The 26,058-nt window shown below is 42.1% G+C and overlaps 1 protein-coding gene across 6 annotated transcripts in view; it reads right to left on the bottom strand.

Annotated features, from left to right (window-relative positions):
• The window catches only part of TMCC1 (transmembrane and coiled-coil domain family 1), a 153,226-nt gene that overhangs the window by 12,611 nt on the left and 114,557 nt on the right, over positions 1–26,058 (bottom strand). For 5 of the 6 annotated variants that reach the window (XM_006083806.3, XM_014451292.2, XM_014451293.2 and 2 more), the window contains one exon: positions 17,303–18,234. In XM_006083806.3, coding sequence (XP_006083868.1) covers positions 17,303–18,234 — 932 coding nt within the window. Of the gene's footprint in view, positions 1–17,302; positions 18,235–21,667; positions 21,738–26,058 lie in introns of those variants that run through there. The other variant, XM_006083810.3, reaches the window with a different exon arrangement.

The following is a 26,058-nucleotide window of genomic DNA, read 5'->3' as shown; positions in this document are numbered from 1 at the left end:
GAGGGTTCATCCCAACCGGTGCATATACTAACTAGCGAGCACTACTCAAGTAAGCACACACCTAACACTAGCATGTGAGCCTCAGAGGACTTCGTATTAAAAAAATAAAAATGCCAGAACTCAAACATTTAAAACTACCCTCCTCTTACCCTCATTTTTAACCACACCTATAGCACACAAACATTTAAGAACTACATGAAAGGTCTTTGTTTAAGGAAATTTTTCTGTTGTGGCATCACCAACATTCTTTCTTCCAATGATTATATTATAAATAACTATATCCTTAACTCCATTCCTCCTATAAGAAACAAGATTTTTTAAAAAAATATATTTTATTGATTTTTTTATGGAGAGGAAAGGAGAGGGATAGAGAGTTAGAAACATCGATGAGAGAGAAACATCGATCAGCTACCTCCTGCACACCTCCCACTGGGGATGTGCCCGAAACCAAGGTATACGCCCTTGACCGGAATCGAACCTGGGACTCTTCAGTCCGCAGGCCAACGCTCTATCCACTGAGCCAAACCGGTCAGGGCAAGAAACAAGAATTTTTTTTAAAAGGCATAGTCTGACCCTTTTACTATGTTACTGAATCCTGCTTAATTCTCCTTTATCCTTGATAGGAATCTGTACTGCTTCCTTTCATGCTGAGTTCTGTTACTAAAGTGACTGAACAGGGTGATTAAAAAGCATTTCTGAGGAGAAACCAAGATGGCGGCATAGGTAAACACCGGAGTTTGCTGCCTCGAACAACCATTTCAAAAATACAACTAAAAGACGGAACGGACATCACCCAGAACCACAGGAAGGCTGACTGAGGAGGGACTCTTCAACTAGAAGGAAAAACAACAGCATTTCGAGGCTTAGAGGAGGCGCAGTGTGGAAAATTTAAAGGTACGGTGGTGCGGCGGTGCGCGCGCAAAGCGGGCTGGTGGCTGAGGGCGCGGTTGTCGTTTTCACTCAGGAGGGAGTCTCAGACTCTGGGCTACAGATCCGGGCGAGTCTCTAGGGACCCAGACTCAAACGGGAGAAGCGGGACTGTCTGGCTACGGCCCCTCCGAGGTTTGCAGCGATTGCTGGGACAGAGAGGCAGAGCCCTTGGGAACGGACTGAGAGCGGCCATAGCTGCTCCCTCCCCCCGCCCTGTTGAGCCCGCCCCGCCCAGGCACTGCGCACAGACATTTGCCGATCGCCTCAGGCAAGGGCAGGACTAGCGCCTCCCCAGAATCCTACAGCCAGTCGGTCTGCTGGTCAAATCCCTCTAGTGTTAACTACAACAATTAAGGCTTGGCTAGAACAAGACTGCGCACAGAGACCACAAGGGGGTGCACCAAGGAAGCATAAAAGATGCGGAGACAAAAAAACATGACAGAAATGGAGGATATGGAGCTAAGAATCGCAATTTTGAGGGCTTGCCATAAATTTGTGCAGAGCCTCACGAAAACTAATGAGACCCTCGATGCTACGATAAAGAAATTAGAAAGTAAGCATACACGGACTGAAATAAAGAATATTATACCCAATAGCAGACCAGAGGAGCACAAGAATCAAACCAAAGATTCGACAAAAAACACCCAACTGGAAAAGCAAAATGAAAAAAGAATCCGAAAGTGTGAAGATAGTGTAAGGAGCCTCTGGGACAGCTTCAAGCGGACTAATATCAGAATAATAGGGGTGCCAGAAGATGAGAGACAGCAAGATATTGAAAACCTATTTCAAGAAATAATGGCAAAAAACTTCCCCCACCTGGTGAAGGAAATGGACTTACAGGTCCAAGAAGCGCAGAGAACCCCAAACAAAAGGAATCCAAAGAGGACCACACCAAGACACATCATCATTAAAATGCCAAGAGCAAAAGACAAAGAGAGAATCTTAAAAGCAGCAAGAGAAAGAGACTCAATTACCTACAAGGGAATACCCATACGACTGTCAGCTGATTTCTCAACAGAAACTTTGCAGGCCAGAAGGGAATGGCAAGAAATATTCAAAGTGCTGAATACCAAGAACCTACAACCAAGATTACTTTATCCAGCAAAGCTATCATTCAGAATTGAAGGTCAGATAAAGAGCTTCACAGATAAGGAAAAGCTAAAGGAGTTCATCACCACTAAACCAGTATTACACGAAAGACTGAAAGGTATCCTTTAAGAAGAGGAAGAAGAAAAAGGTAAAGATACAAATTGTGAACAACAAACATGCATCTATCAACAAGTGAATCTAAGAATCAAGTGAATAAATAATCTGATGTACAGAATGAACTGGTGATTATAATGAATCAGGGACATAGAAAGGGAATGGACTGACTATTCTTGGGGGGGAAAGGGGAATGGGAGATTCGGGAAGAGACTGGACAAAAATCGTGCACCTATGGATGAGGACAGTGGGTGGGGAGTGAGGGCGGAGGGTGGGGTGGGAACTGGAAGGAGGGGAGTTATGTGGGGGGGGGAAGAGGAACAAATGTAATCTGAACAATAAAAATTTAATAAAAAAAAAAAAAAAAAGCATTTCTACCTTTTGTCTGTAACTATGGCCAATATTTTCCGTAACGCTGCCTTTTCACTTCATCTGCTGTCCAGGGCCTGTGCTCAAAAATAGGTGCCACCTCTGGAATCGATTTTCTATCAAATTTTAAGTTCACTCAATGCTATAAGATTAATATTTTGTCTTTTTGTGAAATTAAGCCCATTGTTTTACGGTGTTTTTAGTGTTTGATGATTTTCATAATTCTCTCTCCTCACCAGAGAGGGGCTTTTAAAAATGGGTGTTCCAATGTGTCAGTTCCTTGAGATTTAAGAGAAAGGCTGGGCATGTCAGCAAATAACTCTCCTAAGCTAAGGATTAATGTTGGTGGCAGGGAGGGGAGCACGTTGGTAGCAACCAGCCTGCATACTGATGAAAGCAGACCCATGTGACATCTTTGGCATGTGTTCTATAAACTACTGCCCCAACCTCTTGGCCCACAAATTATACAGTCTTTCAGGAATGTTGGGGAATCTTTATTTGATATTAAACATAGTTCACATATACCATTAGGACAGATTAAAAAGAAATAGCAGCAAAGTTACCATTTATTCAGTGCTTTCTATGCAAATTCATTTCTATAACACCAAGAAGGTAGTAGAAATTATCTTCATTTTAAAGATGAGGTAAAGTAACCTGCCCAAGGCACACAGAAATTAAGTAGGGGAGCAAGGATTTGAATCAAGATTTGACTTTATTTTTTTAAAAACATATTTTTATTGATTTCAGAGAGGAAGGGAGAGGGAGAGGTAGAAACATCAATGATGAGAAAGAATCATTGATTGGCTGCCTCCTGCATGCCCCCTACTGGGGATCAAGCCCGAAACCCAGGCATGTGCCCTTGACCGGAATCAAACCCAGAACCCTTCAGTCCACAGGCCGATGCTCTATCCACTGAGCCAAACCAGCTAGGGTTTATTTGACTTTAAAACCCAAGTTTTTAACCTCTACACTGTGATGCCACTTTTAAACTACTCAAGAAGCCCAGATAAGCTAACCCCTTTATAAGTAAAACATCTGAGCCAGGTCTATAGCTGATCCAAATCACACAGCTACAAAGGTAGATGGGGTGTAATAAAAAGATTATGAATCTAGAATAAAATACAAGATAATAACAAGAGTTGGCGAAGATGTGGAGAAATTCAAATCCTGATATATTGCTGGTAGAAATATAACATGATGCAACTGTTTGGAAAAGTTTGGCAGTTCCTCAAAAAGCTAGACTTCTAACCCAGAAATTCCACTCCAAGTATATGCCAAAGAGAAATTATTTCCACACAAAAACTTGTACATAGCCCTAACCAGTTTGGCTCAGTGGATAAAGCGTCGGCCTGTGGACTGAAGGGTCCCAGGTTCGATTCCGGTCAAGGGCATGTATCTTGGTTACGGGCACATCCCCAGTAGGAGGTGTGCAGGAGGCAGCTGATCGATGTTTCTCTCTCATCGATGTTTCTGACTCTCTATCACTCTCCCTTCTTCTCTGTAAAAAATCAATAAAATATATTTAAAAACAAAACAAAACAAAACAAAACTTGTACATGAATGTTCACAGCAGCCTTATTCATAATAGCCCAAAAGTGGAAACAACCCAATATCCATCAACTGATAGATAAATGAGTAAATAAAATGTGGTTTATTCATAAAATGAATTATTATTTGGAAAGGAAATGAAATGAGCCCTGGCTAGGTAGAGTGTTGTCCTGATATGCCAAGGTTGCAGGTTCAATCTCTGGTCGGAATCAACCAATGAGTGCATAAATAAGTGGAACAAATCGATGTTTCTCTCTCTCTCTCTCAAACTCAATGAAAAAATATGTATATATATACACACACATATATATAAATGAAGAAATGAAGTAATGATGAATGCTACAGTATGGATGAGCCTTGAAAATACTATGCTAAGTGAAAGATACCAATGGGAAAGGACCAAATTGTATGATTCCACATACATAAAATGCTCAGAACAGGCAAATTTATAGAGACAAAAAATTAATGGTTGCCAGAGGTTGGGGCAGGATTAGAAAAATTGGAGGTTGATGAAAATGTCCTAAAACTGATTATGGTGATGGTTGCATATATCTGTGAATATGCTGTGATTTGTTTACTTTAAATGGGTGAATTGTATTATTTAGGAATTATATCTCAATAAAGCTGTTAAGAAAGATTAGGGATATATGTAATGTACTTTGAAATGCATTAAAAAATAAGACAGACGTGGGATGGGTAGATGGAAAGATATGTGATAAAACAATATAGTAAAATGTAGAATCTAGGAGATAAGTGTATGGGCATTCACTGTACAATTTTTTTTCAAGTTTGCAGTGTGTTTGAAAGTAAAAAAATTGGGGGGAAAATTATTATAGGTATAAGTCTAGCTTTTTGAGGAACTGCCAAACCTATTATTAGCCAGGAACACTTGTGTTTGAGTCCTGGTTCCCACTCATAAACTGTAGAACTCAAGGGTGAAACAAGACCCACAATGGATCCAGTTCAAACAGCCCCATTAGTTCATTAGTAATTACCAGCATTTGTTTCTTTCTTCGAGTCCTAAGAATTATCTAGAAAATGATGATTTTCTGAAAGAAAAGATATAGCTGCTATTGTGTAACTAAAATCCTCTTACACTTACACAAACAGTTGTGTTTGGGTTATCATAGTAAACACCTTCAATATGTAGGAAACATCGGGAAGGAAACTGAGAAAGCCATAAACGTTGAGGCCTTTGCAAAATGTGAACAAAGAAATTGGTGAAATGCCTTGGTGTCTTGCAATGCATGTTTTCTGGGTTGCCTCAGTGCCTTGAAAACATTACTGGCCTGTTATTATTAAAACACTTTCCCCATCAGAAACCAAGATGGCGGCATAGGTTAACGCCGGAGTTTGCTGCCTCGAACAACCACTTCAAAAATACAACTAAAAGATGGAACGGACATCATCCAGAACCACAGGAAGGCTGGCTGAATGGAAGTTCTACAACTAGGAGGAACCGAGAATCAGAGGAGGCGCAGTGCTGAAGTAAAATACTAAGGTGCGGAGTGCGCGCGGCGCGGGCTGGTGGCTGAGAGCGTGGTTGTCTGTTTCAATCCGGAGGGAGCCTCAGACTCAGAGCTCCAGATCCGGGGCGAGTCTCTAGGGATCCAGACTCAAACGGGAGAAGCAGGACTGTCTGGCTACGGTCCCTGCGAGGTTTGCAGCTGTTGCTGGGACAGAGAGGCAGAGCCCCTGGGGACGGACTGAGAGCAGCCATAACTGCTCCCTCCTCTACCCTGTTGATCCCGTGGGACCCACCCCGCCCAAGCCCTGCACAGAGGCATTTGCCGGATAGCCTCAGGCAAAGGCTAGATTAGCCCCTCCCTAGAGGACAGAAGTTCTTCCACTGCAGACACAGCTGACTATCACAGCAAGTCGGCCTGGAGGTCAAATCCCTCTAGTATTAACTACAACAATCAAGGCTTAACTACAACAAGACTGCGCACAAAGACCACTAGGGGGTGTACCAAGAAAGCGTAAAAAATGCGGAGACAAAGAAACAGGACAAAACTATCAAGGGAGGATATTGAGTTCAGAACCACACTTTTGAGGTCTCTCAAGAGGCTTCTAGAGTCTGTCGATAAACTTGATGAGATGTACAGGAAATCTAATGAGACCCTCGATGGTGTGATAAAGGACCATCTAGAAAGTAAGCATACACTGACTGAAATAAAGAATATTATACAGACTCCCAACAGCAGACCAGAGGAGCGCAAGAATCAAGTCAAAGATTTGAAATGCGAAGAAGCGAGAAACACCCAACCGGAAAAGCAAAATGAAAAAAGAACCCAAAAATACGAAGATAGTGTAAGGAGCCTCTGGGACAGCTTCAAACGTACCAACATCAGAATTATAGGGGTACCAGAAGATGAGAGAGAGCAAGATATTGAAAACCTATTTGAAGAAATAATGACAGAAAACTTCCCCCACCTGGTGAAAGAAATAGACTTACAGGTCCAGGAAGCGCAGAGAACCCCAAACAAAAGGAATCCAAAGAGGACCACACCAAGACACATCATAATTAAAATGCCAAGAGCAAAAGACAAAGAGAGAATCTTAAAAGCAGCAAGAAAAAGAAACTCAGTTACCTACAAGGGAATACCCATACGACTGTCAGCTGATTTCTCAACAGAAACTTTGCAGGCCAGAAGGGAGTGGCGAGAAATATTCAAAGTGATGAATACCAAGAACCTACAACCAAGACTACTTTATCCAGCAAAGCTATCATTCAGAAGTGAAGGCCAGATAAAGAGCTTCACAGATAAGAAAAAGCTAAAGGAGTTCATCACCACCAAACCAGTATTATATGAAATGCTGAAAGGTATCCTTTAAGAAGAGGAAGAAGAAGAAAAAGGTAAAGATACAAATTATGAACAACAAATATGCATCTATCAACAAATGAATCTAAGAATCAAGTGAATAAATAACCTGATGTACAGAATGAACTGGTGATTATAATAGAATCAGGGACATAGAAAGGGAATGGACTGACTATTCTTGGGGGGAAAAGGGGTGTGGGAGATGCGGGAAGAGACTGGACAAAAATCGTGCACCTATGGATGAGGACAGTGGGTGGGGAGTGAGGGCGGAGGGTGGGGTGGGAGCTGGAAGGAGGGGAGTTATGGGGGGAAAAAAGAGGAACAAATGTAATAATCTGAACAATAAAGATTTAATTAAAAAAAAAAAAAACAACAACAACAACAAAAAAAACCCACTTTCCCTATTTTGTTCACCCAGGTCATGGAAGATTGTCTTTCAGCTCTTTTCACAACCTCACAAGCCTATACATTATGCTCAGCAATTCCAGTCAAACGTTTTTTCAGTGCCATCAGCCTTGGAGTGGCTTATATAACAACCTACATGTGAAAAAACAGGCTAACACAAAAAGCCCAGTAAAAATGATGTGGTATTATTCTGGGTGGAGGAGTGCATGTGGGGAGGAATTAGGATTCAGTCTAATCTACTTAATCACTGTAAGCATCAAAACATCAAAACACTAGGACCAATAATAACAAGAACAATGGTAAGTACCCTCTCCATGCCGTTTTATGTGTAGCATCTGCTTCTGAGGAACTTAGATTCATGAGGACGTTTCTACATTAATTCTCACCTCCCTCTTCCTCAGGAGTTACCTTCAATTTATAATTAAGAAATGGGAGCCCAAGAAAGATGTAGTAAATTTCCCCTGTTAATGAAGTGTAGTTAGGATCTGAACTACTTGGTTCATGCCTTTTGTTTGTAGATTTTTTTAATTGTTGCTTTTAAAAAACGTTTTTTCCTGTACTATTAATCAAATGCAAAATCTGAACAGAAAGGAAGAAAACACCCATATTCCAGTTCCCACTATTACTTCCATTATTAATATAATCTCTTTTACTTACTTTACTTGCTAATGTTTACTTCTGGTCTGAATTCTAAAATGGAGAAGCCAGATACCTAGGGAATTCATATAAAGAACACTTCTATCTTTTCATTAAATATTAACACTAAAGATTAGGGGGGGGAAAGGGAAGGTCAATTGTGTTCAGCCTTTCATATGTGATTTTTTTAAAATCAAGAACTCCCTGTAAGGAATTTTTATTTTAATCCCTTCATCTGACAATAATTAAAGCTATCTGGAAATGAAAAAGGGGATTCTTTTTTTAAAGAAAACTTTTATTATTATTTATTTTATGCTGAATTTATTCCCAGGCCACAAGTTTTTGTTTCTTCAGTGTTTTTTTTTTTTTTTTAAATATCATTTTCTTCTGTGTAACTTCCTCTTCTGCTTTTCTTCACAGTAAGACCATATCAATATGACAGGGAGAGCTTATGGGTTAATCCGCTCATGAGGTCTGTTAAGTTCTATGTCGCATCTTGGGAGCTTTGTTCACCTGGATGTGCTCAATGACCAGAGAATATACATCTAAACCCTAAGTTCAGCATTACTCTCTGCATTTTTAAGCATGTGCAGCAAAAATTCAGACTCTTTTTGGGCCATTGACCCTCTGTCCTGTCCCACTGTTTGGCATGGGCACACCGACCAACTCCACCATTGTAACAACGGAATGGGACACATTGCTTCCATAAAGTGACATCCTTCAAATAGTTGGTGGCTTTGTGAATATGCATACACTGATGGCCTGGGCAATTTCACAAGTGTTCTTAAAGTGAACATGAAGATTTGAACCTCTTGATCTGCATGATTTTGTGGAGTTTTCTGGGTCAAATGAATAGCAAGCCATTTTCAGAAGTCACCTCTAGCCACTTTCAGGAAGACAGCGAAAAGGGGGATTTTTTATCCAATAGCATATGATTTTGATTAGCATGTGCTTTTCAAGAGACTCAGTGTGGAACACAAAGTAATAATTTCATTTTAATACTTTTTCCTCAAAGGTCCTTTGTAAATCAGTACAACTCAAAGGGAACATAGACATTTCAATATGTTTTGTTGTTGGTGAACAATTCATAAATGAATACTGATCTTGGAAAAGTGTTTCATCCACTGGATTAATCAACACAGTAGTCACCTTCCTAGATCAAAGATAAGCCAGGGCTCTTTTGGGTCAAATTCCTGAGAATGAGAAACTGGGTGAGTGTACAGGTTGGGAATGCTTCACCTAATGCATCAGTCTTTAGGTGTGGCTCAAAAGTTTGGAGTCATCTCTGAGAGCCAGTGGCACTTCCCTAGTTGGGCAATAGGTCACTAGGACAGAATGGCTGAAGAATCTTGTAGAGTAGGTATTTGAGAGAAACAGGAAGAACTAGGTCCCAGGACTGACACAGATAGGCAACTATGGGAGCAAACTACTGCATTATTTCCCAAATGTTTGCCAGGGATCTGACGTAGCTTCTGCTAGTATTTGACCACAATAAAGAGACATAGTTGGAGTGGGGATATGACATGTGGTGGGAGCTTAAATACATTCTTGGCTGAATTGCAGAAAGTGGATTTTGCCTTCTTAACTTTTGTTACCTCATTTGTGTTGAAGACTGAAAAGAGGCTCAGAAACATTGAACTAGCCTTCAGTTGAAAAAGAAGAGATTAGCCAAAGAATATATATGCATGGCCCATGAATACAAACAATGGTGTGGTGAGGGCCAGAGGGAGAAGTGGGTGGGGGCTGAGTGGGGGTAGGCAAAGGAGGGAAAATGGGGGGCATCTGTAATAGTGTCAACTATACACACACACACACACACACACACACACACACACACTAGAGGCCCGGTGCACAAAAATTTGTGCACTTGGGGGGGGGGGGAGGAGTCCCTCAGCCTGGCCTGTGCCTCGGGGGATGACCACCTGCTGGCTTAGGCACGCCCCCCGGGGGGATTGGGCCTAAGCTGGCAATCAGACATCCCTCTGGCAGCCCGGGAGCCTTGGGGGATGTCCACTTGCCAGCGGGGAGCAGGCCTAAGTTGCAGTCTGACATCCTTAGTGCTGCTGAGGAGGTGGGAGAGGCTCCCACCACCACCGCTGTACTGGCAGCTGTCAGCCTGGCTTGTGGCTGGACAGAACTCCCCTGTGGGAGCGCACTGACCACCAGGGGAAGCTCCTGCATTAAGCATCTGCCCCCTGGTGGTCAGTGTGTGTCATAATCACCAGTCATTCCCAGTCTTTCTGCTGTTAGGGTCAGTTTGCATATTACTCTTTTATTATATAGGATAGAGGCCTGGTGCATGGGTGGGGGCCGGCTGGTTTGCCCTTCAGAATGGGGGTCCCCACTGGGGTGCCTGGCCAGCCTGGGTGAGGGGCTGATGGCTGTTTGCAGCTGATCACATCCCTTCCGGGTGGGGGTCCCCACTGGGGTGCCTGGCCAGCCTGGGTGAGGGGCTGATGCTGTTTGCAGGCTGGTCAATCCCCCCCGCCCCCACCAGTGGGGACCCTCACCCCATGGAGGTTTGGCCAGCCTGGGTCAGGGGCTGATGGCTGTTTTCAGGCTGGTCAAGCCCACCGCATGGAGGTTTGGCCAGCCTGGGTGAGGGGCTGATGGCTGTTTTCAGGCTGGCCACACCCCCTTTAGGGTGGGGGTCCCCACTGCGGTGCCTAGCCAGTCTGGGTGAGGGGCTGAGGGCCGTTTTCAGGCTGGCCAAGCCTCCCCGGCGACGGAAGCTCCCAGCCTCTCCTTTCTTTCTTTTTTTTTTCAGGGATTTATTTACCTTCTATAATTGAAACTTTGTAACCTGGAGTGGAGCTCAGAGCCAACCAGGGCTTGGCTTCCCTCCATCGCCAGGGGCAACCCAAGGTTCCAGCTCCGTGGCCATGGCCGGCTGAAAGCAGGTATCTGGGGTTTATTTACCTTCTATAATTGAAACTTTGTTGCTTTCGGAGCTCAGAGCGGCGCGCAGGCGGGGAACCTTGGCTTCCTCCATCACTGGAGCAAGCAAAGCCTCCTGCTCGCTCCAGCTCTGTGGCTGCTGGCTGCCATCTTTGTTGGCGGTTAATTTTGCATATCTTGCTGATTAGCCAATGGGAGGCGTAGCGAAGGTATGGTCAATTACCATGTTTGTCTATTACTAGGATATATATATATATATATATATATATATATATATATATATATATAGCTAATATGCAAAGTGTCCCCTTGGGAGTTTAACCGGGAGTTCGAATGCTCGCTATGACGTGCGCTGACCACCAGGGGGGCAGTGCAGAACGAAAGAAAGCCCTGGTCAGCAGCCAGCAGTCGGGGAAGGAAGGCCCCGGCCGGCAGCCGGAAGGCCCCGATAGGCCCTGATCACCAGCCAGGCCTAGGGACCCTACCCGTGCACATATTTCGTGCACCAGGCCTTTAGTCCTATATAATAAAAGCCTAACATGCTAAGTGTCCGACTGTTTGACCAGTTGTTATGATGCACACTGACCACCAGGGAGCAGATGCTCCAACCGGTAGGTTAGCTTGCTGCTGGGATCCGGCCGATTGGGACTGGGCGAGATGGGCTGGACATGCCCTGGAGCCCTCCCATGGTCCCTCCCGGGCTCCGATCGTGCACCGGTGAGGTCCCTTGGCCTGGCCTGCACCCTCTCGCAATCAGGACCACTCAGGGGATGTTGGAGATCTGGTTTCGGCCCGATCCCCGCAGGCCAGGCCAAGGGACCCCATTGGTGCACGAATCTGTGCACCGGGCCTCTAGTCTATATGTATTAAAGCTTAAGCGACCGGTCAACCATCCGGTAGCTATGACATGCACTGACCACCAGGGGGCAGACACTCAACGCAGGAACAGAAACCACAGGCATGGAAACATGGAACAGACTGATGAATCTTGGAAGGGGGGTATGGGGGTGGGAAGAGATTAACCAAAGATCTTATATGCATACTAGAGGCCCGGTGAACAGATTCGTGCACCGGTGGGGTCCCTTGGCCTGGCCTGTGGGGATCGGCTCTCCGACATCTCCTGAGGGGTCCTGGATTGCGAGAGGGTGCAGGCCAGGCCGAGGGACCCCACTGGTGCATGAATCTGTGTACCAGGCCTCTAGTCTATATATATAAAAGCCTAAGTGCAGTCCCTCAGCCTGGCCTGCGGGTTTCAGCCTGATCCCCGCAGGCCAGGCCGAGGGACCCCACCAGTGCACGAATCTGTGCACCAGGCCTCTAGTTTATATATATAAAAGTCTAAGCACAGGTCCCTTGGCCTGGCCTGAGGGGATCAGGCTGAAACCGGCTCTCCGACATCCTCCAAGGGGTCCCGGATTGCGAGAGGGCGCAGGCCAGGCCGAGGGACCCCACCAGTGCACAAATTCGCACACTGGGCCTCTAGTAAATAAATTTTAGAAAAAGGAAAGGAAAATGTACAGAACCAGTCCCCATGGACTATTAGCCCCCCCAAACTTTTAGGGCAGTGCATTGTCTTAAAGACAAGAGACAGCAGATGCCTAAAGTATATAGGGAATAAATAAAAGCTAGAAGGGCTTTCTGGGTAATTCAGACTTGGTAATGATAGCTTTCTAACATCCTGGTACACCCCAGACCATATCTCATTTAATAATCTCAACAACATGTACAATAGATATCATCATCTTGTTTTTATAGAGGAAACTGAGGCTTAAATGAGTTACATAAGGTCTTCCTCCAACCTTAATTTATTAATGAAGTAATTTAACTCCTCTCCCTTTCTTCCCTACTCTAACCTTCCTCCCCATTTTTCCTCCATTACCTTTTTAGTGGCTAAACTGGGAGGAGCTCATCTGTAAATTTCTTTTATGAAAGGTCTTATCCTTCCTAAGAGCATCTCCTAATTGGGCTTTTTTTCTCTTAGAAACAAAGAGCTAATTTAATCCAATATTCTCAGTTTCTATTTCAAATTTGTTGGCCAAACCTAGTCTACATATCTTCTGGAGATTCTCTGATCAATTTGCTAGATGACAAACAGGGCTAAAACCTGGAATAGAGGGGCTAACATAGCTATATCTGTCTTATGTCCAGTGATAATTACTTTATTTTAAGTAAAATTATATTTAAACAACAATTTGTTTAGTTAGAACTTCAATGGCCTGTACCTAATTGGGTTAGCCTAGTTACTGACTGTTCTACTGCAAGTGATGACTGCTAATGGTGACTGCTTCCTTCTGTATTTTTGCTCTTATGACTCAGTGCAATTTAAAATATTTCTGGGCTTAATATAATTTCAGAAGCCAATTTCTAAAGCACAATAATCCCCTTAAAATAGAAGCTTTCATCAACATCCCTGCCCTACATGATATTGCTTTAAACAGGCAGTAGATGGGTAGGATTCTGGGCCAGATCCCCTAGGGAAAAAACTACAAAAGGAACCTATAAAACTGTCTATAAGTTGTTTTCCTAGTTCTCTCCTGTTTACAACGCATTTTGCCACAGCTGAATTTTTTTCCTACATAACTCATTAATATATTATACTCACTATGAAAATAGGACTGGTTCTCCAGTTTTTAAACAGCAAATTAAATATAAGTTAAACCATTTTACTGTGTGACCTGGCAAAAGTCACTTTATCTTTCTAGGTCTCACTGTACTCATTTGTAGAACAAGATTAAACTAGATATCTAAGGGCTCCTTTTATCTCTGAAGTACCAAGTGAATACTCCATTGCTACTAACAGATCTACAATAATACTTAAATGGGATGAAAAGACTACTAGCAAGACAAGAAGAATATGAAGTCAGTACAGATCCCATCACTAAAAGCCTGTCTAAACCTTGTCTCCTACCTTTCCAAAAATAATCTCACTCATATCTGAGTGCCCAATGCAAAGCTCAAATTCTAAACTACTAGTCAAAAGTTGGGGTGGAGTTTAGATCCAAGCTCTGCTACAATGGCTTCCAGGACTAAGTACATGTGGGTGGCTAAAGTACTATTCAGTCATGGCACAATTACATGGTTAGAGAGAGAGAGAGAGAGAGAGAGAGAGAGAGAGAGAGAGAGAAGGAAACTGACTGTACTCTACAGGCTCCTTAATGCTTCTGATTTTTCCAGAGTAAGTAGATGATCTTGAGCAAGAATCCTGACTTGGCACTAGTCACTGAGGTAGAGAGCAATGGGAAGCACATTAAGTAACATTATTGAGAAGGAACTCTGAAAAGGGGAAATAAGGATGGGGATGAGGGTTTCTTTATATATTCCTCTAGTACATATCTACACTGTTGTATTAGCTTGAGAAAACTTTCCAGAGCTTATGCATTTACAGAATTTTCCAAAATATGTTAAAAATAGTGACTCGACTTTTAGTGAAACCTGGAAAAGGTCCAATACCCATTGCCAATGAAGTCCAGGGCTAGACTATAAAAGTAGTCTTTCAATCATAGAGGTTTTAGGTTTAAGCTTGGAAAACAAAACAACTGGCCTGATATGAAAAAAAAAAAACACTGGCTTTGGAATCATATAAAACTGGGTTTGATTCCTGGCTTTATCACTTACCAAGTGACCTACCTTTGGCAAATTTTAAAACCCCACTGAGGCCAATTTCCTTATCTGTAAAATAAGGATAATACAATCCACCTGCAGGGCTATTGTGAGGATTAGCAAATATATGTAAAGCACCTAGCATTATTCGCATCACAGGAGTTTAGCAAATGCTGTTAGTGATAGTGTCCTCCTCCCCCATCACTTAAAATAACAAGCAGCAATTCTGAGTATGACCTTCCTCCTGTCAACTGTGATAATCTATAATAATAAAAGTGTAATATGCTAATTAGACCTACATCCTTCAGGATGTAGCCAGGGCTGCAAGGGAAGCCCAGGTCCCAGGTGCCTGCCGGCGGCTAGAGGGAAGCTGGTGCCGGCAGCCAGGGGAAGGAAGGCCTACTCTCACATGAATTTCATGCATTGGGCCGCTAGTCCTATATAATAAAAGGCTAATATGCAAATTGACTGAATGGCAGAACCACTGGTTGCTATGGCTTGCACTGACCACCAGAGGGCAGATGCTCTACGCAGGAGCTGCCCCCTGGTGGTTAGTGTGCTCCCACAGGGGGAGCGCCACTCAGCCAGAAGCCAGGCTCACAGCTGGCGAGCGCAGCTGCGGTGGTGGGAGCCTCTCCTGCCTCCGTGGTAGTGCTAAGGATGTCCAACTGACGGCTTAGGGGAGCGGCCTAAGCTGTCAGTCGGACATCCCCCAAGTGCTGCTGGACTGCGAGAGGGCGCAGGCTGGGCTGAAGGACCCCTGAGTGCATGAATTTTGTGCACTGGGCCTCTAGTTAGTAAAATAAACGAAAGCATTGAAAATAACCAGAAATGCATCTAGAGCAGTTATGTACGCATTAATGGTTCTTGGTTAGAAAAGTGTTCCTTGAGTTCATCCCTAGGCTACTTCCTTCCCAAACAAAAAGACAAGCCTGCAGGAGTCTCTCTCTTCTAATTTCTAATTCTACTCTCCTGGAGGCTTGGCTTTTTGTCTAGGAAGGAAGTAGACTGGGGATGGAGCTAAAGTTCTGTCCTGTCTCTGAATTATTTTAAATGGATACAAAGGTGGGTCTTGGGAGACCTGTTTTTCCTGACTTTCTCACATTGGCCTACATCTGATTTGAAGACATAACAACTCTATATGAATTTTTAAACTCTGGAAGAATTTAAAAACTGGAATGTTTTGCTATCCATTTAAAATAAAAGGGTCAAAGCAGGCAGTTGGTTTTTTGAGCAACTAACTATGGAACACCCAGGTCTCCATGGCTCAAAGGGGCATATTTTAAAAGCAGCAGTAGCAGCTGCTACTTAATATCAACAAAGTACTTACTGGGCCAGGCACCAAGCTATGTGCTTTACATAAATTATTTCATTTAAATGTCACAGTAACCTTATGAACGACTATTATTTTTCCTATGTTAGAGATGTGGAAACCAGAACTTAGGAACGTTAAGAAACTTGCCCAATTTTCAAGATTAGTAAGTGGCAGAACAAGAATTTGAATGTAAGACTTAAATATAATATAGTACAAAGGACCAGGTGCTTTATTTTGAGTCTACTTGAATATTTGTTAGATTGCTCACTGCTTTAGATATTGTCTTCTAAGTATATTAAAGAATATATAAAACAACGAATTAAGAATGGTAATGTTTTTGCTTTTAGAACTTCCTTTCTCTTTCCCACACTTCTTTTCTTTTCTTTTCTCACAGTCTTAAGTTTGAATTAAAGGATGGAAGAGTGAAGATAACAGACAGGACTGAATTACTGATTAGCATTTTCACCATGTGAAAGAGTTTGCTGCTGCAACTCTTCACTCATCTTACTGATTCACATGAATAATTTATTCAGGCCCTGAGATTATCTCATAAAAACAAACTTTAAAAAAATCACTTAAAAAAAAAAGAGGTGAGAGGAACCTTAAAAGATTGCCTGTTCAACCCTTGATATAGTAAAATTACTGAGGATTCCCTCTCATTAGAAACGAACAAAACCAAAACTCACATCTTTCAAGGCCTAATCCAACCTGTGACTCCCATGAGATTAGTCCTTAATCTGTATCAGTGAGGTGGTTTGTCTCTGGTTGACAAAGTTTGGATCTGATTAAGTACTACATGGTGGACATTATTTTCTATCTGCATATGATGGAAACAAGAGGAAAAGACACACATTTAAAGATAACTAAGAATGGTCTAATATGAATATACAGTGTAATATGAAACAAAAAAGCTATTAGCTTCTACCTTTAGCACAGATTATAACTAAAAGCATTTACCCCTTTGAGAATTCTCTAACTATTGCAGAACCATTTCACATGTTTAAGTTCACTCCCATTCAAATGTTTGCCAATTCATAGTAAAGGTAACAGACATGCTTATCTGGATTTATTTCCAGTCTAATCTTTCTACACCAACTGCCTAGATAAATGTGCTTAAGGCCCAATAACTACAGGTTCATTACATTTTGGACAGGTTATGTCTTTGATTTATACAGAGTTAGTATACATACTACATTAATGTAGTATACATACTACAGGTTGCAATGACTTGTGATTCTGTAATTACAAATAGGTGAAATGCCTCAGAAACCTTGGGCTTCATTTGAAAGTCTTAATCTAGAATGGAAGACTGGAGAGCTACAGTAATCATCACCTCTCAACTACAATGCTTCACTGGTGTGTAACCTCGGGAGTTACTTAATTTTGTCGTGCCTGTCATTTGCATTCTATGATAGGAACTCATGCAGACATCATATTACATATCTAAAGTGCTCTGGACGTTCCAGAAAAAGACACTCTACTAAAGATCTTTAAAAGCCAGCCCCCGCCCACAATAGCCAAAGCAAAGGGAACCCCAAATATAAGTAATTTTGGATTGTAATTCCATATAACTTACCTATATCGCTCTTCCTGCAAGGCCTGCATTATTAATGAATAGTCCCTCTGATAATGTTCCTTGAGGGTCTCAAAGGATTCCTCTAGCCTGGCCTGGGTTTCCCGGATCTCCTGGATCTCATGTAATAGTGCATCAAACCCTGAGCTCTGCATGTCCAGAGTGTTTGTTTTGGAGCTAGATGCTCCTATAGCGATGCCTCCAGTGGTGCTGTTGGCTCCTACTGAGCCTGAAGTGGCACTAGAACAATCTTCTTCACTACCATATTTTGGGCTCGACTGAAAGTTTGAAATCACTCCCAAAGCCTTCCCATCATCCACCTGCCCTTCTTCTAAAGAGTCCTTCAGGTTAGGGATGTTGTCTGCACTGCCAAATTTATTCCGAATTAATGAAGCGATCTCTCTGGGCTTTGAGACTACTGCCCCTGCTGCTGAATGAGTTGCCTGGGAGAAGCTGGAAAGTCCACCTTTGACACTGTCTACCACACCTTCACTGAAGCCAGTCACCTTCGCTCCCACATCCTTCAAACCCTGGTGCATGTCCCTGAAGACATCCTTTGGCTGCCGGGGGATCCCATTCTGTTCCACTTCTCGGAGCTTCCTGTGGTAGTGCTCAAGCTTCTTTTGTAGCTGGAGGATGGTTTGGGCAGATTTCTGGTTCTTCTTCTCAAAGACCTGCTTGATGCGGGCAGCCTGCTGCTTATCTGCGCTGTTGGCAAGCTTCAAGTACTCAGCAACGTTGTCATCCCGGGCTGTTTGTGCAATCTTGATTTGTTCTGTGAGCTTCAGGATCTTCTGCTGCAGGTGAGCAATAGCAGCCTTTGTACGCTGAGGGTCTGGTGTTCCATCCACAGAGTCTGTGTGGATGCTGCCATCAGTGCTGGAGGCCACTGCACTGGAAGTCTGGGCGAGGCTGCTTACTTCCAACCGCTCGATCTAGCATCACAGTAAAAGGTAGATGTTAAAAAGACCCCAAAAGAAGACTACTTTTCCAGAATCAATAGGCCAATCAATTATACCTAGCTTTAAGCAAGACAGATATATGAGGATTTACACAAGATGTAAACTGGGATATTTTTCCTTTGTTAGAGGATTTAGTAGGGTATATCTTGAAATAACAAAGCTCCTTAGTGGGTTTAAAGCATAAATTAATTTACATTCTTCACACATACTTTTGTTTACAAGCATATCTATGTAAAACAAGGTACATCTGCAGTTCAATTTAATTATACAAAAATCATTTTAGTATTCAGACATCACTGTAATTCCAACCCATGTTCTAAGATTACGGTCATCTGAAAACGTTGGTGAGAACAAGTATTTTACTGGCTAGATATAAAAATCCAATTTTTATCACAGTGGACCCATGATTTTTGGGTCTAAATCAGCCGTGGGCAAACTACGGCCCGTGGGCCGGATCCGGCCCGTTTGAAATGAATAAAACTAAAAAAAAAAAAAGACCATACCCTTTTATGTAATGATGTTTACTTTGAATTTATATTAGTTCACACAAACACTCCATCCATGCTTTTGTTCCGGCCCTCCGGTCCAGTTTAAGAACCCATTGTGGCCCTCGAGTCAAAAAGTTTGCCCACCTCTGGTCTAAATCATGTCATGGGCAATGGAATCATTCTTTCCATTCTAATAGGGACACTTATTGGTAGCTGGAGACAGGTGCAGGTAAGATTGAGAAGGTACTGCTGAAAGTGGTAAGAATGAATGTGTACACTCTTGAGAGTTAAAATTCCAAAACACAAGCAACTGTGATAAACTTGGGCAACATTATGTGAACATTAGAGACAGAGACAGTAAGGTAAGTAATTTAAAAAGTCAATGACTAAGTTCAGACCTTTTGGAGGCCAAATTCTATGAGTTCTAACCAGGAAACAGTTTTTATTAGGCAAGAGACTCCAAAACACACACAATGACTATCCTTTCATACAGGTAAGCAACCATTAAAAAGAGCTGAAGAAAAAGACATGCTGCTTAGATATGAAAACTTAAACTATCATACTTCAAAACTCTTAGCCAAAGCAGGGGATAGGTTAGTTTTATCTAACTCAGGAGAAAAAAGTCTTTTAAGAAGGTGCCAATTGATATGGCTTGTGGTGGTGAATTAGAGTAGGGCCTATGCAGAAAGGTTTTAGAAACTATTCTCTATTGAACAATAACAGAAATACATAATTAAATAACCACTCTAGGTAATAAAAATTCCCAATAAGCATGTCAAATTACAAATTTACCATCTCAGAGACTTAAGAGCACACCCTTTTCCTTGCTTCCCATCCCTAATTTGTCATCATCAGCAATTTGCCAGAAAGAACTGTATATAGGTTACTCTCATATTAAAAAAAAAAGTTGAATTACATTTTTGTGATGACAATAATATACCAATTCTGAAATGTTCATAAAATGCTAATAATTAACTTGCCAGTCCAGACATGCATTCTCTTTTTTTCATATTGGTTGTATCTCCTCAGTTTGCCGTCTGAACAGAATTTATGCTGATCTCTAACTCTAAAACACACTGAGTTCATAAATGAATTCAATATATTACTATTGATGTGAATAAAACAATATTATTTTCTTTCTAGATGAACACAAAAGAAATATTGTGCCTTTAAATAAAATCAAAATATAATTTAAAACCAAAATGAATAATAAAATGACATTATATACTCCACTAATAATAATAAAAAACAACAACACCATACAGAATAGTTAGGGACTAGTACAATAACTATTTTGTTTTTTGTTTTTCCTTTTTATTTCTTCTTCTCCTTTTTTTTTTTTACAATAACTGTTTTGTATCGCTTCCTCCATCTGCCCTATTCATCTTTTAAGTACATGCTAACTAGCAGTGAAAAGACCAGAGGAAGGCAGCAGAGGGAGGATGAGTGAAAGTTCCAGATAGTCAAGTTGCCAAGAGTTTCAACTCTTCAGTGCCTTAGGTTCACTCTCTTAGGTTGTACAGGGTTCCCACGGTGTGATTTTTCTTTCTGAATGGGATTTCAGATGCCATAATTACAGTATGTAATATTGATACCATTGTAATTAACTAGTTATTAATAACTAGAGGCCCAGTGCACTGGGGGTGGGGGGTGAGAGTCCCCTCAGCACGGCCTGCACCCTTTCCCAGTCTGGCACCCCTCAGCGGACATCCCCCAAGGGATCCTTAGTGCTGCCGCAGAGCTGTGAGCCCGGCTTCTGGCTGAGTGGTGCGCCCCCTGTGGGAGCACACTGACCACCAGGGGGCAGCTCCTGTGTTGAGTGTCTGCCCCCTGGTGGTCAGTGTGCATCATAGTGACCAGTCGTTCTGCTGTTTGGTCGATTTGCATATTAGCCTTTTATTATATAGAATAGGAAAGGAGCAAAGGGAAGGCCAGGTATTATAGGCATGTTCCCCACAAAACACTGGGGGGAGGGGATTGGCCAAAAGGAAGATAGTCGCATGCCCAGTAAAGTTGGGATGACATAGGGAAGATACTTGACTGTCAATCACACCTGGGGACAGAGATGGTTGGCCAGAATAGGGGTGGCAACTGCAAGCAAAATTTGGATACTCAATTCCCTGAACAAAGAAACTTGCTCTCTTGTGCTCTTGGCTCCTTGGGACTCATGTGACTCTGGGCTTATGGGGCTCTTTTGTTCCTGCTCCCCTGCATTCCCCCACATGGTCCATGGCCATGTGGACCCCATACACAATGGACTAATGGACTACAGCTAGCCTGGCTCCAACATGGAAAGGAAACTCTAGATGCTGGCTTTGATTCTAGCTTTACTGAAACCCCAGCTATACTTCTTCTATGGCTGAACTAAGAGAAATGGGACTTTGGAAACCAAGGGGTATAATTCCAAGGAAATAAAGCTTTCTATCATATCTCACCCTCTTGTGAGGGCCTCTGGAAATGTTTACTCCAGCGGTACCCCAAGAACCCCACTTCCACTGATAAAAGATAACAATATGACCCTTATGTTTATGTTTAATAGCTCAGAATCTACCACAATATAAAAGGGAAGCAAATACGAAATATAATTTGATCCAAGACTACCAGCGTAGGCATGGTTTAGTTTTCTTAGGTTGTTGTTATTCATTTGAATATCAACTTACATGTAATCTGTTGTCTAAGGAAATACAGATATGGAAATCAAGTTTAACTATTACTCTGGGAGGATAAAAATTGACTATACTGGTGAAAAGATGGCTTTGAGACTAGAATCTTTAGAACTGGAAAAAAACAACCACCAAACAAAAAAAACCCCAACAAACTTTTAATATAATTATTTACAAATGATCAGTTAGATGTGTTGTTTTCTCTACACAGTAACTAAAGAAATAAACCAGGCTTTAATCTGACTTCTTTCCTACCTGGGCTATGTCCTTCCAGTGCATGGCTCCCCTGCAAGAGCTCAGCTGACAGAATCCAGTCCTCAGCTTCCAAAGAAAACTAACCCACAGCTTCAGCAGGAAGATAGTTTTAACACCTGAAACCATGAGTCACTGGATTACTCACCAACTACTCCCAATTTTGGGAGGCAGTATCCTCATAAAGGAAGGAGAGAGAGAAGAGAGAAATTGGAAGCAAAAGGGAGTGGAGGGGAAGATAGCAGAGGACAGGGGGGCAGGAGTGGAGGAGGAAAGAGGAAGATATACTGAACTGTAGAATTATAGGTCAGCTATGAACAAAGCCCTTAGAAATACAAATACCTAGCAATGGAAGTGCCTGACTTAGCCATGAGTTATGAAGACACCAACTGAAAAGTGATTCTTTTTTACAACGGCCTTTGCTAGCATATTAGGTTATCCATATTGTGGGGGCTAAGCTAAAAAAGTAATTTTCCTCCCACCTAAGTTCTAGCTTATAAAGCTTATAAGCTAGTAATAAAATTTAACAGAGACAGATTAAGAGGAGAAAAAGTGCAAGGTTTATTATTACGTATATCAGGGGTGTCATAATAATGAGTTCCAAAACACACTGGGCTATAGAGACTTACATAATATATGGACAAAGGAGGAAAGGGGGCATGGGTCTGGGATTTTAAAGAGGAGATAGGCAATTCACAGGTAGCAGAGAAAGAGTAAAACACACTCATGGCCAAGTTCCTGCGAGGCAACCCAGAAACAATGGGATTTAGGGGAATCTAGCTAATAGGCTCCTGCTTGGATCCTTCCTATCTACCAAACTTAATTCAGATAGGCTACTGTGAATATCCTTAAGGTGAATATGCTGATTCCCTTCCTAAAGCAGGTTTTTCCATCTGGATTCATTACATCAACTGTAAAATTCATCAACTGTAAAATGAATGGGGATAATATTAATGCCCATTGCAGAAAACTGCTGTAGGGATAAAATGAGTCAATAAATATAACAGTGCTCAAAACAGTACCAGGCACAGAGTAACTGCTATTACTGGCTATTACTTTTATATCACTTAATTGGTTTTTTTAAAAAATTCAAATATTAAAAGATTCCAGAATATACTTCCTTCCTAAATTTTTTACATTTCAGGCAAAACAAGGGATATATATGTAGAGAGTCTAAACCAGGGGTGGGCAAACTTTTTGACTCGAGGGCCACAATGGGTTCTTAAACTGGACCGGAGGGCCGGAACAAAAGCATGGATGGAGTGTTTGTGTGAACTAATATAAATTCAAAGTAAACATCATTACATAAAAGGGTATGGTCTTTTTTTTTTTAGTTTTATTCATTTCAAACGGGCCGGATCCGGCCTGCGGGCCGTAGTTTGCCCACGGCTGGTCTAAACCAAAGGAATAATGTAATTAAACACTACAGTAAAATAATAGTCACATTTCTGAATAGTTGGTCTTATGGCTAGGCACCTAGTTAGCTTATCTTCCAGTCCTCACAACAACCCAAAAAAAATAGAATTTTTATCACTAATTTACAGATGAACTGACTGTTGAGATGCCTCCTACTCCCTTACCACAAGGCAGTTTTGACAACAGCAGCAATAGCAGTATTACCTACTCAATAGAGCTGCCCTGATATCCTGATCATATCCATCAATGTAGCGAGTCAAAGACATTTATGGCTGAGGTTAGAATTTGTATAAAAAAAAATCTAGGGCCCTAACTGGTTTGGCTCAGTGGATAGAGCCTACGGACTGAAGGGTCCCAGGTTCGATTCCAGTCAAGGGCATGTATCTTGGTTGCAGGCACATCCCCAGTAGGAGGTGTGCAGGAGGCAGCTGATCGATGTTTCTCTCTCATCGATGTTTCTGACTCTCTATCCCTCTCCCTTCCTCTCTGTAAAAAATCAATAAAATATATATTTTTTTTAAAAGGAAAAAGAAAGAAAAAAATCTAGGACCAAAATTCAGTCAGTTAAATATATTATATTATATCTTGACAAAACATATTATATATTGACTACTTATAAGCTAGGCAATGTGCTACAAAGCTATTTTTTGTGTGTGTGTGCCCTTGACCGGAATCGAACCTGGGACCCTTCAGTCCACACGCTGACGCTCTATCCACTGAGCCAAACCAGTCAGGGATACAAAGCTATCTAATTGTTGCTATAACAAGCAGACACTACTGCTTTGTTTGCAGTTTGTCTCTTACTATTAAGAATTCATTTGCAAGGCTTAAATTATCTATTAATTGATCTAAATGAATTATCAGAAAACAGCCCAAGACAACATTTAAACAGACACCTCAAAACACCAATTAATCAGAGGCAGAGTAGAGCCATCTAGGACAGAGTATTAGATAAGCTTTATAATGGCTTGCAATTTTCATTTGCAAACATATTAAAAATATATCTATTTTCTCTAAGTGAATGAAAGTGTCAGAACATGGCAACACCTGGCTTTGAGAACAATCATGTTAAAGGCAATATTGTACAAAAAGCAAGGACAAGAGCAAAAGGACCTAAGTTCAAATCTGGCTTCATGCCTCCTTACTAGCTATATGTCTTTGGTCTACCTACTTGTTCTCTTTGAGTCTTAAGTTTTCTCATCTACACAATGGAGTTAACATTGTCTCAGGAAATTATCTGAAAAGATGTTAAATGTGTGTTAAATCAGATCATGCCTGCCAAACATGGTAAGCATTCAAGCAGTTATCTTTTCTATTCCTTATCTGGTTCATTATTTAAAATCCAAATTTGTAACTAGAAAAGATTCAGAAATCTGACTTGACATTACTATCTTCAAAAGATGAAAGCCCCTACTTTAGTATGCCAAAGTCATCTTATCTATGCTTTATAGAGTACTAGTGGCCCAGTGCACAAAATCTGTGCACATTAAAAGGGAACTAATTAGAGGAAATATTTTAATATTGCTATTTGCCCTTTCTCTATAATAGAAGTGTCAGAGATGAAAGAAAATTAGTAAAATGTATATGAAAATCTTCCTCCTGTCAGAGTCTGGGGCATGCCGCAGGACCCAGAGTCAAGTCTCTGCTCACCAGTGTGCACCTCGAAATTGTGCGAGACCCAGACCCGGCCGGCCCCACCCCTGTCAAGCCCTGCCGGGCGGGGGAGGGGGAGCGCAGCCTCAGGTTCCCTGGCGCCGGGCAGAGGGCACAGCCTCTGGTCCCCTGTCAAGCCCCGCTGGGTAGGGAGCGCAGCCACAGGGCCCCTGTCAAGCCCTGCCGGATGTGGGGCGCAGCTTCAGGTCCCGTCAAGCCCCACTGGGCGGGAGGTGTGGCCTGAGGTCACCCATCAAGCCCCGCCGGGCAGGGGGCATAGCCTGAGGTCCTGTCAAGCCCCACCAGGCGGGGGGGGGGGGCGCAGCCTCAGGTCCCCTGCCACAGCCCAGCACCACGCAGCCTCAAATCCCTGCTGATCGCTCATTACAGCTCATTATGGAAACTCCACCTGTGCTGTGGGTGCAGCCATCTTGTGGTGGTGTAACGGAGTGAGGGTCAATTTGCATATTACCCCTTTATTATAAAGGATTAACTCTCTTTCAGGAAGTTTCATATTCTGCACACTAAATAATCCACATCATTTCTGAGAAAATTAAGGCAACATTTTTAGAGTAAAAGAAGGGGCTGGAGAGTGTGGAAATCTTTGTAGTAATCTGAAAACAAATAGAAACTTGACTAAAAGTGGATCTTTTCCAGGGCCTATTTCATAGAATGGGCGATGTAAACTGATGCTGCAGACCCAGTCCATTGTTCTGCTAAAAATTTTATCTCAGAGATAAACTGACCATGTTTTGAACCAAAATTGGAGTGTGTGGTCCAATTCAAGTGCACTTGGTGGGGGCAATAGAATAGAATATTTAATTTTGGGGAGAACACCCTCCAAATCCAATATAAATAGTAATCCCAAGAGATCCATAATCTTGGCCCTAAGAACTATACAGGAATCTTCTAATCAATAATAAATCTGAAGATGCTCTGGTTGGTCTTATCAGCTTTTCTTTTTCTGCCAGGCAGATTGTGTTGAGGAAGTAAAACAGAATAAAGAGTCCTGCCTTAGGAGTGATATAGCTCTGGGTTTGCATTTTGTTATCTTCTTGAGGCTTTCCTTTGCCAACTCCCCCACACCTTATCCCTAACAAAAAGAAAAGAAATCCCAGTCTATTAGCATTTTGTGAAGAAAGTATATCTTAATCATGACGGTATTTTTCGCCTATCTCCACTGTCTCACTGTAGAAATTATATGTCCTTCCCTTCTCACTCTATAGAGCAATTCTTTCATGTACAATTCTGACTGATATTTAGTTTGCTGTGCTGTGGAATAGAGAGATCTCAAGTGGGGGTAGTAGGAAATAAAAATGGACTAA

Source organism: Myotis lucifugus, unplaced genomic scaffold (genome assembly GCF_000147115.1).
Source record: "Myotis lucifugus unplaced genomic scaffold, Myoluc2.0 scaffold_8, whole genome shotgun sequence".
Taxonomy (NCBI): domain Eukaryota; kingdom Metazoa; phylum Chordata; class Mammalia; order Chiroptera; family Vespertilionidae; genus Myotis; species Myotis lucifugus.
Note: the sequence above shows the minus strand (reverse complement) of the source record. Positions and strands in the feature narration are given on the sequence as shown.